At 43.8% G+C, this 13060-nt stretch overlaps 1 protein-coding gene across 1 annotated transcript in view; it reads left to right on the top strand.

Moving 5' to 3' along the window:
- The window catches only part of RHOBTB1 (Rho related BTB domain containing 1), a 61157-nt gene that overhangs the window by 45567 nt on the left and 2530 nt on the right, over positions 1 to 13060 (top strand). Inside the window, 5 exon segments of the mRNA XM_021699699.1 lie at positions 517 to 541; positions 543 to 1497; positions 3090 to 3208; positions 8778 to 8928; positions 11769 to 11857. Of these exon segments, the coding sequence (XP_021555374.1) occupies positions 517 to 541; positions 543 to 1497; positions 3090 to 3208; positions 8778 to 8928; positions 11769 to 11857 (1339 nt within the window).

Below are 13060 nucleotides of genomic sequence, written 5' to 3'. Positions count from 1 at the left end.
TATTTACTATTATTATTCCTATTTTACCGATGGGAAAACCAAGGCTTGAAGAGTTTAAGTAACTTGCCCAGGATCATATAGCTAGTAAATAAGGCTGATACTTCAGTTACTGTAGTTACTACTGAAAGCATTTTTTTTTTCCTGCAGGCTTAAGGTTGGAAGACTTGAGGTTGATAGATTTTTCAAGAGCCTTATTAAAAACCTGCATGGGGGGTGCCTGGGTGGCTCAGTCGGTTAAGCATCCGCCTTCGGCTCAGGTCATGATCCCAGGGTTCTGGGATGAAGCCCCGCATCGGGCTCCTTGCTCAGCGGGGAGTCTGCTTCTCCCTCGACCTCTGCTCTTCCCCACCCCGCTCATACTCTCTCTCTCTCAAATAAATAAATAAAAATCTTAAAAAAAAAAAAATCCTGCATAGGACTTTAAAGATACAGTTCTATTAGGTGCTTTGATAGGCCCTCATTACCATTTTTTTCCTAAAATGAGGCCGATTATAACTTTTAAATCCTCCATTCTAGGCCCATAAAGAGAGGGGATATTCTGCCCCCCCGAAAAAGGCCGAGAGGTTGCGAAGGAACTCGGCATACCGTACTATGAGACGAGCGTCTTTGACCAATTCGGCATCAAGGACGTGTTTGACAATGCAATCCGAGCAGCGCTGATTTCTCGCAGACACCTGCAGTTCTGGAAATCCCACCTAAAGAAAGTTCAGAAACCTTTACTTCAGGCACCATTCCTACCTCCAAAAGCCCCTCCACCAGTCATCAAAGTTCCAGAATGTCCCTCCACGGGGACGAGCGAAGCTGCCTGTTTACTGGACAATCCTCTGTGTGCCGACGTCCTGTTTGTCCTTCAGGACCAGGAGCACATCTTTGCACATCGAATTTACCTCGCTACCTCCTCTTCCAAATTTTATGATCTTTTTTTAATGGAATGTGAAGAAACCCCAAATGGGAGTGAAGGAGCTGGTGAGAAAGAGAAGCAGAGCAGGGATTTCCAGGGGCGGGCATGGAGCCTTGACCCAGACGAGGAGAGGGAGGAAGGCACCCCAAGGACCCCTCAGACCAATCAGTGGAAATCCTCGAGCCAAAACCTGTCCCAACAGGAGGGTCCGGGGATGGAAGCCGAGAGCTCGATTCCAGAGACGCAGACTTTGTCAGGCTGGAGCAAGGGGTTCGTTGGCATGCACAAGGAGATGCAAGTCAATCCCGTTTCAAAGCGGGTGGGCCCCATCACCGTGGTCAGGATGGACTCCTCCGTCCAGCCAGGCCCTTTCCGGACCCTGCTCCAGTTTCTGTACACGGGACAACTGGATGAAAAGGAAAAGGACTTGGTGGGCCTGGCTCAGATTGCAGAGGTTCTGGAGATGTTTGATTTGAGGATGATGGTGGAAAACATCATGAACAAGGAAGCCTTCATGAACCAGGAGATTACAAAAGCTTTTCATGTCAGGAAGGCCAATCGGATAAAAGAGTGTCTCAGCAAAGGGACATTCTCAGGTGAGTAGGTCCAACGATAAAGTCATCGATCCCTTTGGTTGTGTTTTATTAAACATTAGCTATACACGAGTAAGGGAGAGACTAACCATCACTAACATGTTATAAATGCTTATTTTTTTCATGTACCCTTCTAGTTGCATGTATCCATCTATTTCATTCTTATCAGACTTATCAGACTTAAGGGCTAAAGATTATTCCATTTTGCAGATTGGGAAACTGAGGGACAAAGAGGTTAGGTAACTCGCCCCAGGATATACAGGCAGGATTTGTACGCAAGCTTCCCTCTAAAGCAGCATGGTATCACAGTGCTTCTCGAAGGTAAGTCACATTACCCCTGAGCCTGAGCCTGAGCCAGAGCCAGTCAGCTTGATGCTCATGATTCCCCTTCAGGGTCCTTTCCCTGACCAAGTCTACTCCCCACTGACCCTTTGGCCCTGAAATCCTTGAGGTGATATTGGAGCCGTCTGCGTTCCCGTCAGGAGTGCCTCGTCTGTCCACCTCCTCTCTTTTCTTTCTCACACTCCTTTACCCTGCTCTATATTTTCCTCACCTCTTCTTTGTCCTTGATGACCATGCCTTCTGCTGCCACAGTGTCCTCACATATTTGCTTGCACACACTTCTACTGAATTCTGAAATTGCCCTCTGTGTGTGTGTGTGTGTGTATTTCATTGTAAAAATGTGACTTTCTGACTTTTATTTATGTGGACACTTCTGTTTTGTCTTTATCTTTCATAATGCCTGTCATGATGATACACATTTAGTACCATACATTTAGTCATTGATTACTGAGTCTGTTCATTAATTTTAAAGCTTATAAATAATCTTTACCTGAAACATTGACCATCATGAAATAGAAGCCATCTTGAAAGTTAATGAAAAACAATGTTACAAACCTGCAGTAAATTAAACAATGGACCTTAAGTGAAATGAATTGAATCGCCTACCCCTTAATGCAAAGGCATAGTGACCAAATACAATGTGGAGCTTCAAGTGGATTGTCTTTAAAAAAAAAAAAAAAACAAAACTATAAATACAATTTAGAGATAATTGGAAATTTTTGAATATGAACTAGATAATGGATGAAATTAGGGAATCATTGCTGATTTTCTTAGGTGTGATAATGATATGATTATCTAGAAGAATGTTCTTATTTTTAGAAAATTCTTGATAAAGTAGTTCGAAGTGTCATGCTATCTGTTAAAAAAGTGTATACATATACACACATATTCACTATCTATACACACACACACATATATAGCTAAAGCAAACATGGCAGAATGTTAACAATGTACTATTTCTTCCACTGTTCTATTATTTTGAAATTTTTCATAGTAAGGAGGAAAAAAATATTCCTCTCCTTTATGGTACTATATGGTTCAGAGAATTTGTGTTGTGAGCTTATGTACAATTTTAAATGTTTAGCCCCAATCCTCGAATGACGTAGAAGGAATTGGGTGTTCCAAAGGTGGAGGTTGATACAAAATCACTAAGTAAAGCTATGGAAGAGCGAGTAGGAGATGTGGGTGGACGAATATGGGCAGAACTCTCAGCAAAGCTGGCTCACGGTTATGTTTCTTCAATCCCTGGGCAGATGTGACGTTTAGGTTGGATGATGGAGCCATCAGCGCCCACAAACCGTTGCTGATCTGTAGCTGCAGGTGGATGGCCGCCATGTTTGGGGGCTCGTTTGTGGAAAGCGCCAACAGTGAGGTATGTGCCTTCTGAAAAGCCCAAGTGGTATCTCTGTGAATGGGCATGTGTTTAATTAACCAGACGACTTCAGTTACTTAACTGCTTCCCTGAACCAGTTCCTCAGGCAGTGTTTGAGGGTCAGGTCACCCTCTTCTTAATTTTGCAGTTAGGAGGAGCTGGTGTCTGTTGCTCACTGCTTTCATTTGTAAAACGTGATTGGCTCTACTTTTTAACAAATGTCCCCAAGCAAGACACTGGCAAAATCACATCCAATAGGGGCAGAGTCTGTCTTCCAGAAGTTTAAGGCAGTGAAAAGCTTCCTCAGTCATCCCCGTCCTGGGCTCAGCTGAGACCCTGACCAGAGGGCGGGCCTTAAGAAGCCACCCCCTTGGGCCTCAGTCTTCTCATCTGCCCCGTGAGGGACGCCCCAGGGCATGGGGGACGCCCTGGACGGTCTCCTGGAGCTGCGGCACTCCCCGAGGCTCGGCCGGATTTGCCTTCTCCAAGGGTCTGTTCACTGGACGGAGACGGCAACGGAGCAAATGGTCCCTCCTCTGAACACGCCTCCCTTCGGTCTCGGGGAGGCCACTGAGTCACTTCTCGGGCACCGGCCCTATCTCCAGGAGGATAGTCTTAGAGCAGAGCAAGCAGTATGTTGAAGACCCTACCCGTTCATCTTTTCACAAACTCGATTGGAAAAGAAAGAAAAATTCCACTCAAGCACATCTAACTTTAGAAGAGCAAGCGTTTTTGTTGAGTTTTGAAAGTATTTTTTAACCATCTTTTTTTAAAAAACACGGGGACACCGCATCAAGTTTATTGTCCCAAGAGGCTTGTTTTGCATATCTCAGCATCTCTCTCCACACTTTAAAAAGAAATGAAGAAAACAATAGCGGTGAGGGGCTCTCACCGCAGAAATCTGAGCACTCCCATTGTGACCCAGGAGCCTGCATTTGCATCCCCGAGTAGGGCTGCAGAATCACAAGTCCGGAGGGCTGGGGCGGAGGAGGTCCCTGGGCCACCTCCTGCTTCCAGAACAAACTGCCGCTGCTCCTAAACCAACACAGCAGACAGCTGTGTGGGCAAAAAGTGTCAGAATTATCCTGATGACCTCTTTTGGTGTCTAGCAGCCTTTCTGAATCCGGAGGTCCTCAGCTGTAACTAACCAAGTCTTTCCCGTGCCACCAAAGGGGTTTCAGAGCCGCATCCCTGAGACAGCAGCAGCGTCGTGGAGGCCGCCCAGTGAAGGATGTGGGGCTTGAATCCCAACTCCTCCACTTACAAGCTGTGTGGCCTTGGGCAAGCGACCCCCTTTCTGAGCTCCAGTCTCCCTGTCTGGAAAGCATGATGATAACCCACAGTGTGGTAGTGGGGTACAAAAGTCAGACCTTGCAAATCACCCCAGGAGCATTAAGTAAACGTAGCTGCCGTTAGTCTTATTGTGATGTTGGTAGGGTTAATACTCTTTCACTCTTACTTCCAAAAAAATCTGGGGAAGCCACCAACTGACAAAACTTCATCCAAATGGCATTTCACCCACTTCAGTCATCTCCAGAGATAAAGGGCCTGGGGGCTGGCTTCCCTTATTTTTCCAGCTCACTGAAATGTGTGCTGATTGTGTGGCCGAGCACCTGCTATTAACACAGCAGAGAAGTTGATCAAGGTCAGGAACCCAGGCACAAAGGGACACTGTCAGAGCTGACCTCACAAATGCTAATCCCCTTTATCCCTTCCCAGAATGGACCATAATCAGCTCCAGATTAAAATGTGCAGGAGAGGTGACCAAAACAAAAACTTGGCAGACAATGTGAATGCACATGTACATGGGGAACAACCTCTCCTGGAGGGGCCCCCTGGGTAGCACGACCTCCTAGAAAGACTAGGTCATTAACATGGCAGCTGAGGCTAATAGGTATGGATATGTTCTACCCAACTTAGAAGACAGAGACCATGGACCCAAGCAACCTAAGGTCCGTGCCGGATCCCTTTAGTCAGTGTGTTGAGAATGCCATGAGCTGTTGACACGTGTGCCCCTGCCTGCCCCTTCCCTTGATTTCCCCTGTAGACTGTAATGGTTATGTCGTGATAAACTCTAGTCTCAGCTTGACCTTGAGCAAGCGACCAACCCTCTCCTAACCTGTGTCCTCATCTGTAAAATGGGGGATAACAAGAAAACCGTCTTCAAAGGGCAGATAAGTCAGGAGAACACATGTATAAACATAGAATTTGGTGCTTGGAACATACGGAAGCTCAAGAAATATCGGTGACTATTGTCCTGGAGGATTCTTGTTTAATTCTTTCCATGAAGGATTAAAAATCTTTGTCCCCTGAAAGCCCTAGCAAAGTGTGGTTAGAGGGATCATGGGGAGGGAGGAACATCAGTTAAACACTCAGCAAATATTCCATGACTGATGCAGGCTTGTATTGGCACTTGGGATCTGTCCTTTTCTAGGGCACCCATTAACTCTTTATTGTCCTGTGAAAATCTGACTTCCCCCTCAAAATTCAGTCTTTTTATTTTTTTGCATTAATAGAATTCTTATGCATATCCAGAAAGGAAGAAAATATACATTGATGTTACTTTAACATTTTTTGTCACTTAATATTTAAGAAGACATTGTATTTTACTTCTATTTTTCTCATTACTTTTAATGTAGCAGTAAGCATAATTCTCTCCCTAGAGGTACTCAGCAAGTGGTTCATTAAAAATGCATGCCTGGCTTGTAGTAAGCAATGCTCTGGATCTGGAATACTTTCTCATTCTCTATGAGACCGTCTCTAATTATAAGCCTAATAGTCTGAGCTGATTTTCACAATTAAAATTTTAAACCAACGAAACTGGACTATGGGACGTTTTTTAGGATAGCATTATATTCTCTTTGCTGACTTTTTTTTTAAGGTACATCCAGCAGGTAGGATGCAAAATTCTTAATTCCATCTCTTATGTAGCTTTATATTATTTTTAAAAGTTCTATGAAATGACCTCTCCATTGTTCTACATAAACATTAAAATCACAGAAATGGTCTTTTAAAAAAAAAATGAGGAAAAAAAAAAGGTGCAGGTTCCAAAGGTGCTTTTAGTTTATTCTCATTCGCTCTAAGGGTCCGAAGCATTCTTTGCCCAACAAAGCCATCGCTTCAAAAAACTGTTAGCATCGTGTTATGCAAGAAGGAAAAAGCAGGTCATGGATGATTACAAATGTCAGAACACGCCGAAGACATTGGAAGTATTGGGGCAGGGCTGCTTACAGGAATCTGTCATCTCCTGCTGCCAGAAATAATTTCTTTTCACTTAGGAAGTTCATTTTTGTCGTGACTTAGAACACACTCTTACCAAAAAATGCTAAGGTAATCCAAATATCTTCAAAATCCAGAGTCTCAGTGAAGAAGAAAAAGCTGTAGGTATCACCTCTTCCAAATAATGCCCAGATAACGCATGAGGACACCGAGGATCAGAGAGGGTGAATGATTTGGCAGAGGTCACACTCATTTTAGTGACAAACCCCTGGGCCTGCACCAGCCTCTTGCCTTGTCCTCCAAGCCACTATTTTCCAAAACAGCAGGTATCCCCGTAGCTGAGAACAGGGCTTCACAGAAAGCTCTGGCACTGTTTACACTTATGATCACTAATTCTTTATAGCACTTAGGACTTTGTAAAATGTATATACTTTCACTATCAAAATGGCCCAAATTTTAAGTTTCACAACTTCAATTATCTAGAAAACTGTGCGAATCCAGACCTGATCTGTATAAGATAAATGCATGTATGTGTCAACATGTATGTGCGTAAGCATATACACAAGTCTAACTGATGTTAGATTCACTGGAACAGCAATTAATTACAATACAGTGGTTTCTTTATTTTCAAATAACATCAGTAACAGTTTCTACTTGCCAAGTTGTATGTATTGTCGAGGCTGTGCTAGAAACTCTAAAGAAACTCTAAAGAAACTCTAAACTTGTCAAATCCTTGATGGTAATAACCCATGCAGCTTATTTACCAGATCATAATTGTTCTCATCGACTATGTCTGAAAGGGGGTGGGTGTATAATTTTCTTACTATTTCTGGGAAGGTCTGGGGGGGCCTTCCCTTTGATACAGTAGTAGAAAGTTCTGTCTGCCAGGATATTCGGTCTGAGGTGGCTGGTGGCTGTGCAGGAGGATGATACAGGTTGTTATCGCTTAAGTGAATCCTGAACCACAACACCAGAACGCATTGGCCATGAGCCCCATGTCGATCGTGGTGGTAATATATACATAAAGGGAAAGATTAGATATATAATGCAGATGTAATCATGTGTAATAGAGATATAATCATATATTGTATCTTTATATGGTGTATAGAGGTCTATTAAGTACCAGAAATAGGCAGTTAATAACTGTTCATCCTTTTGAACTTAGAAATCTAATGCTTAAGAACTGTTAGTGAAATATGGTACTTAATTGTACTGTGACCCAAACCTTAGCTTCCTTGCCATGAAGGGTTTCTTGTACTGCACAGCAGTTCTGAGCATAGAATTGTACTCCCTAGGTTCAAATCCCAGTCACTTACTAACTCCGTGACCTTGGATAGGGGACTACTAACCTCCATGAACCTCAGTTTCCTTACCTGTAAAATGGCAAAAATAATAGTTTTTTCCTCCTAGGGAGAATATAAGGATCAGATTAGATACTGTGTGTGGGAAGCTTAGCACAGCACCACGTGTGAAGGAGGCCGTCCACTAAGGTTAATTTTTATCACCATCATCATGCCTGGAGTCAAAGGCAATAGTGCTGTTCTGTCCCATACCAGGGCCCATCCTGTGGGGTTAGTTTGACTGTGTGCTTCTGCGCCGTGTACATCCTCACTGATCCCGGCCCTGGCTCTCTAGCAAACTCTAGCAGGTATCAATATTGGCAAGAACTGCAGGTGCTCAGGAGGTCTCGAGATTAAGTGATTCCTACAAAGGAGAGTTTACCAGACCCAACCAACTGTTCCCCACATGTCCCAGGTAAGGATGTCTCTGGATTCTCTGAATCTACTGATAACCTGGTAATGTTCCAATAATTTTGAATCTATGTGGTTGTGCCATAGGAAAAATAATGAAGTGTGTATACTGTGTTTGCATATATTGATAGAACGTTGGAATCACTCCAGTCACTTTGGCAACTAGGGTGGTTGCTCATCCTCTGTTTTGACATCTTAGAGAGCGGGGCTCTATCGTGTGTCAGCAACAGTGTGGTTTGCAGCTACCCCCCACACCTGTCATGTTGCTGGGAGATTTCTTTCCCCACAATAGAGTATTAGAAGGTACTTGGTGAGGAGAGTCCATATTACAGACCATTTGTCTGATTTATAAGTCCAAATAGCCATTTAAAAATTCCAAATCAGGCTTTGTCAGGCAGCCCCACTCCTTTGTTATCTACAAATCAAACTGTTATGTTTGAAGCAATAAATAGCGAATGACTTCTACATGCGGCCTCAAAGCAGGTATCCCAGACTTGCCAATATCAAATTGTACGGTTGGGGTATTTATAAGCAGTATAGCCTGGAAATGCACCCACTGCTTTCTTCAGCAGAACTTAGCTTTTCAAATAACATTTCAGGTATATCTCCCGAACATAAACAAGATGTCAATGCAAGCGGTATTGGATTATCTTTATACCAAGCAGTTGTCACCTAATTTGGACCTGGACCCACTGGAATTAATTGCCTTGGCAAACAGATTTTGCCTGCCACACTTGGTTGCACTTGCAGGTAAGTCTGATGACTCAGGGTCATGCAGGGTCTGACTGTCAAATTTATCAAAATCACATTTAAGCAAAAATAACATTTCCAGGGAATAAAAATTAAATTTTTATCACCCAGTATAGGACTGTCTTGTGCAGGGTGATAATAAGTAGATCAAATGTATCAGACAGCCCAATTCAGCTCCACAGATATTTCTTAGGCACCTACTTTGTGGTAGACCCTGTAGGGGGACACAATTATCAAGATGAGTGATGCATGATCCCTGCCCTTGAGACCCATGCTCTGTGCACTCTGCCTCATTTGTGGACCGTGGGATTGGAAATAAAACTATTGTGTCCATATTATTCCCCTGATGTGTGCTCAGACACAGTCTTTAAGAAAGAGCAGTAGGAGGCCGTGGTGAAGAACATAGGCTGCAGAGCCAGACTGCTCGGGTTCAGATCCTGACTCCACCATTTACTGGCTAGATGACTTCACACTTCACCACTCTGTGTCTGCTCTCTCTCTCTTTAGCATGGGGATCATGTTATTCTCCCGTAGAGTTGTTACAAAGATTAAGGAGTTAAGATATATATAAAGTTCTCAGAACAGTGTCTGGCACCTAGTAAGCATTATGTAAGTGGTTTTTTTAAAGCTATTTTAGAAAATGTTCTGACATTGTCAAGAGCATTTTGGGAGAAAGAAGAAAGGGGGACTTGGCTTCACTTCCCAAAATCATTTCTGGATTTGTTCAGTTGTTAGGCTGAAGCAGGTCTAAATAGGATACATGTATTATTCACATACATGTTTCCTAAATGTAAACCTTCAGCTTCATTCACGAGAAGGGTCAGTTAGCAGTCTGGGTGTTTGTCACTACATTAGCTGACTCCTGTGAGCCGTGAGAGCAGAAATAGTGACAGCTTTGTACACTGGCCTCCTGTCCCCAGCACACAGCAAAGTGCCTGAGCATATTAGCTTCCCAATAAATACCTGTTGAATCAGGAAGTGAGTGAAAATGAATATTTGAACAAACCAACTGGTCATATCTGCACTTCACTTTCTGGCAGGTGTCTTTGGAATAAAATGTATTTCTCTGGACTTCACGTTTCTGCTATACTCAGCCAGCTGGAGACCCAAGTCCTCTCCTTGCCTTACTTCTTCCCCCACTGGATAAAAAGATAGAAAGAGATTGTTGAAGCACTGCTATTTTTTTAAAAACCATTTTTAACCAACAACCCTGAAGTCACAGGTCCACAAGAGTGCCCTGCTTTTTAAATGTTAACCCTAGGAGGCTGCAGTGGGCAGTTCCTTTTTTCAAAAGTATAGGTTCTGATCTGTTTGACTATTCAGTGTTTACAAGTAGGTATCCTTTGAGGATGAATTTGATTTTTTTTTAATGTGGTCAAAAACAATTTGGAACCAAATCTGTTGAACAAGGTTTGTGATTAATCTTAAACTAGTGCCATTTTTGCTTAAATATGAAGTACAGTGACGAAAACTTGGGACTGACCTCTCCGTGAAAGGAACTGAATCAAAGAGAGGTTCTGGTGTGAACTGCAGACTTCTAAGCCTGTTTCCTTTTGTTATTAAATGCTACTGTTACTGCTAGGATTAAATATATAGCTGCCTAAGATGATCCCTGTAATCATTTATAATGTTGGGTTAAGTATAGAGTGTTCAGAACATAGTTTTTAAAAATCAGTTTCTGGGGTAAGAATGTGTTGCAAGCCAACGTGTTAAATGAGTATCAAGAAATGTTGCTGTTATCTAAAATCAAAAAGCCTGATGACTTCTTTGGAAAATGTAGTTCCAAATAGTTCTTTGTCCATCCAACTGATGAAGGTTGTGCCAAAGAAACCATTCCCATCTAGATATCGTATTGACCACATGGAGGCATGTTGACTACCAAGTGCATAGAACAGAGGGTAAGCAGGGTTGGGACAGTTTACTGGATTAGAAGAACAGACGAAATGCTGGAGATGAAAAGAGTACCTCGACCTCAGGGAGCTAGGAGTGTGGGCCTAGATTGTACCCACACGCGTCAGTCCCAAAGGCAGGGGACGGCCCAAGCAGAGGCAGGAGACCACTCCATCTCAGAATCACAACTTAGATTCAACTTAGAAGCCCTGGGCACAGCTCCCAGGCAGAATTGGCTCCCCCAGCTAGATTTTTGTTAACTTCCAGTTGAAGGTTCCCCCCCCAGTCGTTAGAATCTAACAGGCTGAACAATATGTTACCCATCTGCAGCTGTTGAGAAAGACATCTGCATTCACAGTTTTAATTCCCCATATGGATTCATTCCTGTTACTCAGTCCTTCCACTTTCAGAGATTATTGAGAATTGGAGTGATATGAGCGGGGAAGCTGTCAAACAGGAAGATACTAGAGAGTCTAGAGGATTCTAGGAAGGCACTGGACTATCCAGAGCAGCACTATCCAATAGAACTGTCTGCAGTGGTGGAAATGTTCTGTGTCTGTGTTGCCCAATACATGTGTAGCTGTTGAGCACTTTGGTGTGACTAGTGTGGCTGAGGGTGTGAATTTTTAATTTTATTTCATTTCAATTTAAGATTCAGTCGGCTCACGTGGCCAGTAGTCACCATACTGGACAGTGAAGGTCTGGAGGACTCCAGCTATTTCAGAAGTGCAAACAAGTGTCCCAGAGTCATTGGTGCAATGGCCAGAGACCAGAACTCCCCATGCTGGAAGACCAGCCATCACAGTGGGCCCTGAGTTCAGTTCGGATGACTGTCAGAGCTGTGTCCCATATTCCTTTCCTCTTAGGTGGTCCCAGACCAGACTCTCTAAGTGAGATGTCTGGCTTGCAAGGGCATGGTTCAACTTACTCCCGTCCTCTCTCTTCCCCAGAGCAGTATGCTGTCCAGGAGCTGACCAAGGCCGCGATGAGTGGTGTGGGCATTGACGGGGAAGTGCTCTCGTATTTGGAATTGGCCCAGGTTTGTAACAATTTGCCTTTCACCTTTTAAGTGTGTTCAACCAGTTCATTTAATGCTGATCAAACATTCCGCTGTTGCATCTGTCTAAATAAAGATGTCACCACTGAGTCACAGAGGGCCCTGTGTACACTGAGAAGATCTGAGAGTTTCACGTTTCATGCACCATTCCCCCTGCTGGGCTTCGTTTGAGAAAACAACACGGACCCTACCCCACGCCAGCCCTATTGTCCCCCGAGGCACCAGCTTCACATGTGGGAGAACAATTTGGGGCATGATAGGGGAAGGTTCTGTCTCTCCTTGTTTGAATTCTTGGACACATATTGGCCAAGATCAGACGGTTTCTAGAACTCCATGAAGTCCTGTAATGCCCCACCTCTCACTGCAGCTTTCCTGGGGTTTTCCAGAATCAGTATTTGTTAATAGCAATATTGTGATTCCATAATCCCTGTACACACTTGCACTCTTCCAGAGAGGCCCCGAGATCCGGCTTCAGCTTTGTCCCGAATGACTTACTCAAGGCACAAACCTAAACTCTGCCTCTGTTTCCTTATCCGTAATGAATGGGGATGATAATTCACATCCTATCAACCTTACAGATTATTTTGAGAATCAAGTGGGAGAGAATGTTCAAGAACGAGCAGTGAAGAGTAGAACCCTGTCGCACGTGTGGGATGCTTCGTCCCTGGCATAGACTGACTGACACTGAGTTTACTGACACTGAGTTTCATTCTGAAGGAATGAAGAAGACATTCTTCAGTCCTTTCTTCAGCCCATTGGGTTCGGTTTTCTGTTCCCTCTCTGTTAGGGCCGAGGTTTACTAAGCCTTAGGTCAGGTGATTTGAATGGCTCTTTCTCAATCAAGGGAGAGGAGGTGGTTTCAGGGAGAGGAGGGAGGCAAGTAGCAGGTCAAGTTGCACAGGAACGTTTTGCATTCAAAAGGGGAAAAGGCAGAATCAGACTTTACAGCAGCCTCCTGGTTTGGACTTACGCAACAAGTATTTGTGGTTTTCTCCACACACATCGGGCACTGCCCCAGACAAAAGGACACATGGATATAAATGGCAGATTCTCTGCCCTCGGGGCAATCATAGAGAAATAGACAGAAGCCCACGTTATTAAAATCCAGCGTGAAAAACAGCCTCATAGAGGTTACAGTGAAAACCCAGAACAGGCATCTGTTGCAGTAGGCTCAGCAAGGTCCCA

The sequence above is a fragment of the Neomonachus schauinslandi genome, chromosome 6, assembly GCF_002201575.2.
Source record: "Neomonachus schauinslandi chromosome 6, ASM220157v2, whole genome shotgun sequence".
NCBI classification, from domain to species: Eukaryota; Metazoa; Chordata; class Mammalia; order Carnivora; family Phocidae; genus Neomonachus; species Neomonachus schauinslandi.
The sequence above is the reverse complement of the archived record's forward strand: the minus strand, read 5'-3'. Positions and strand labels throughout refer to the sequence as shown.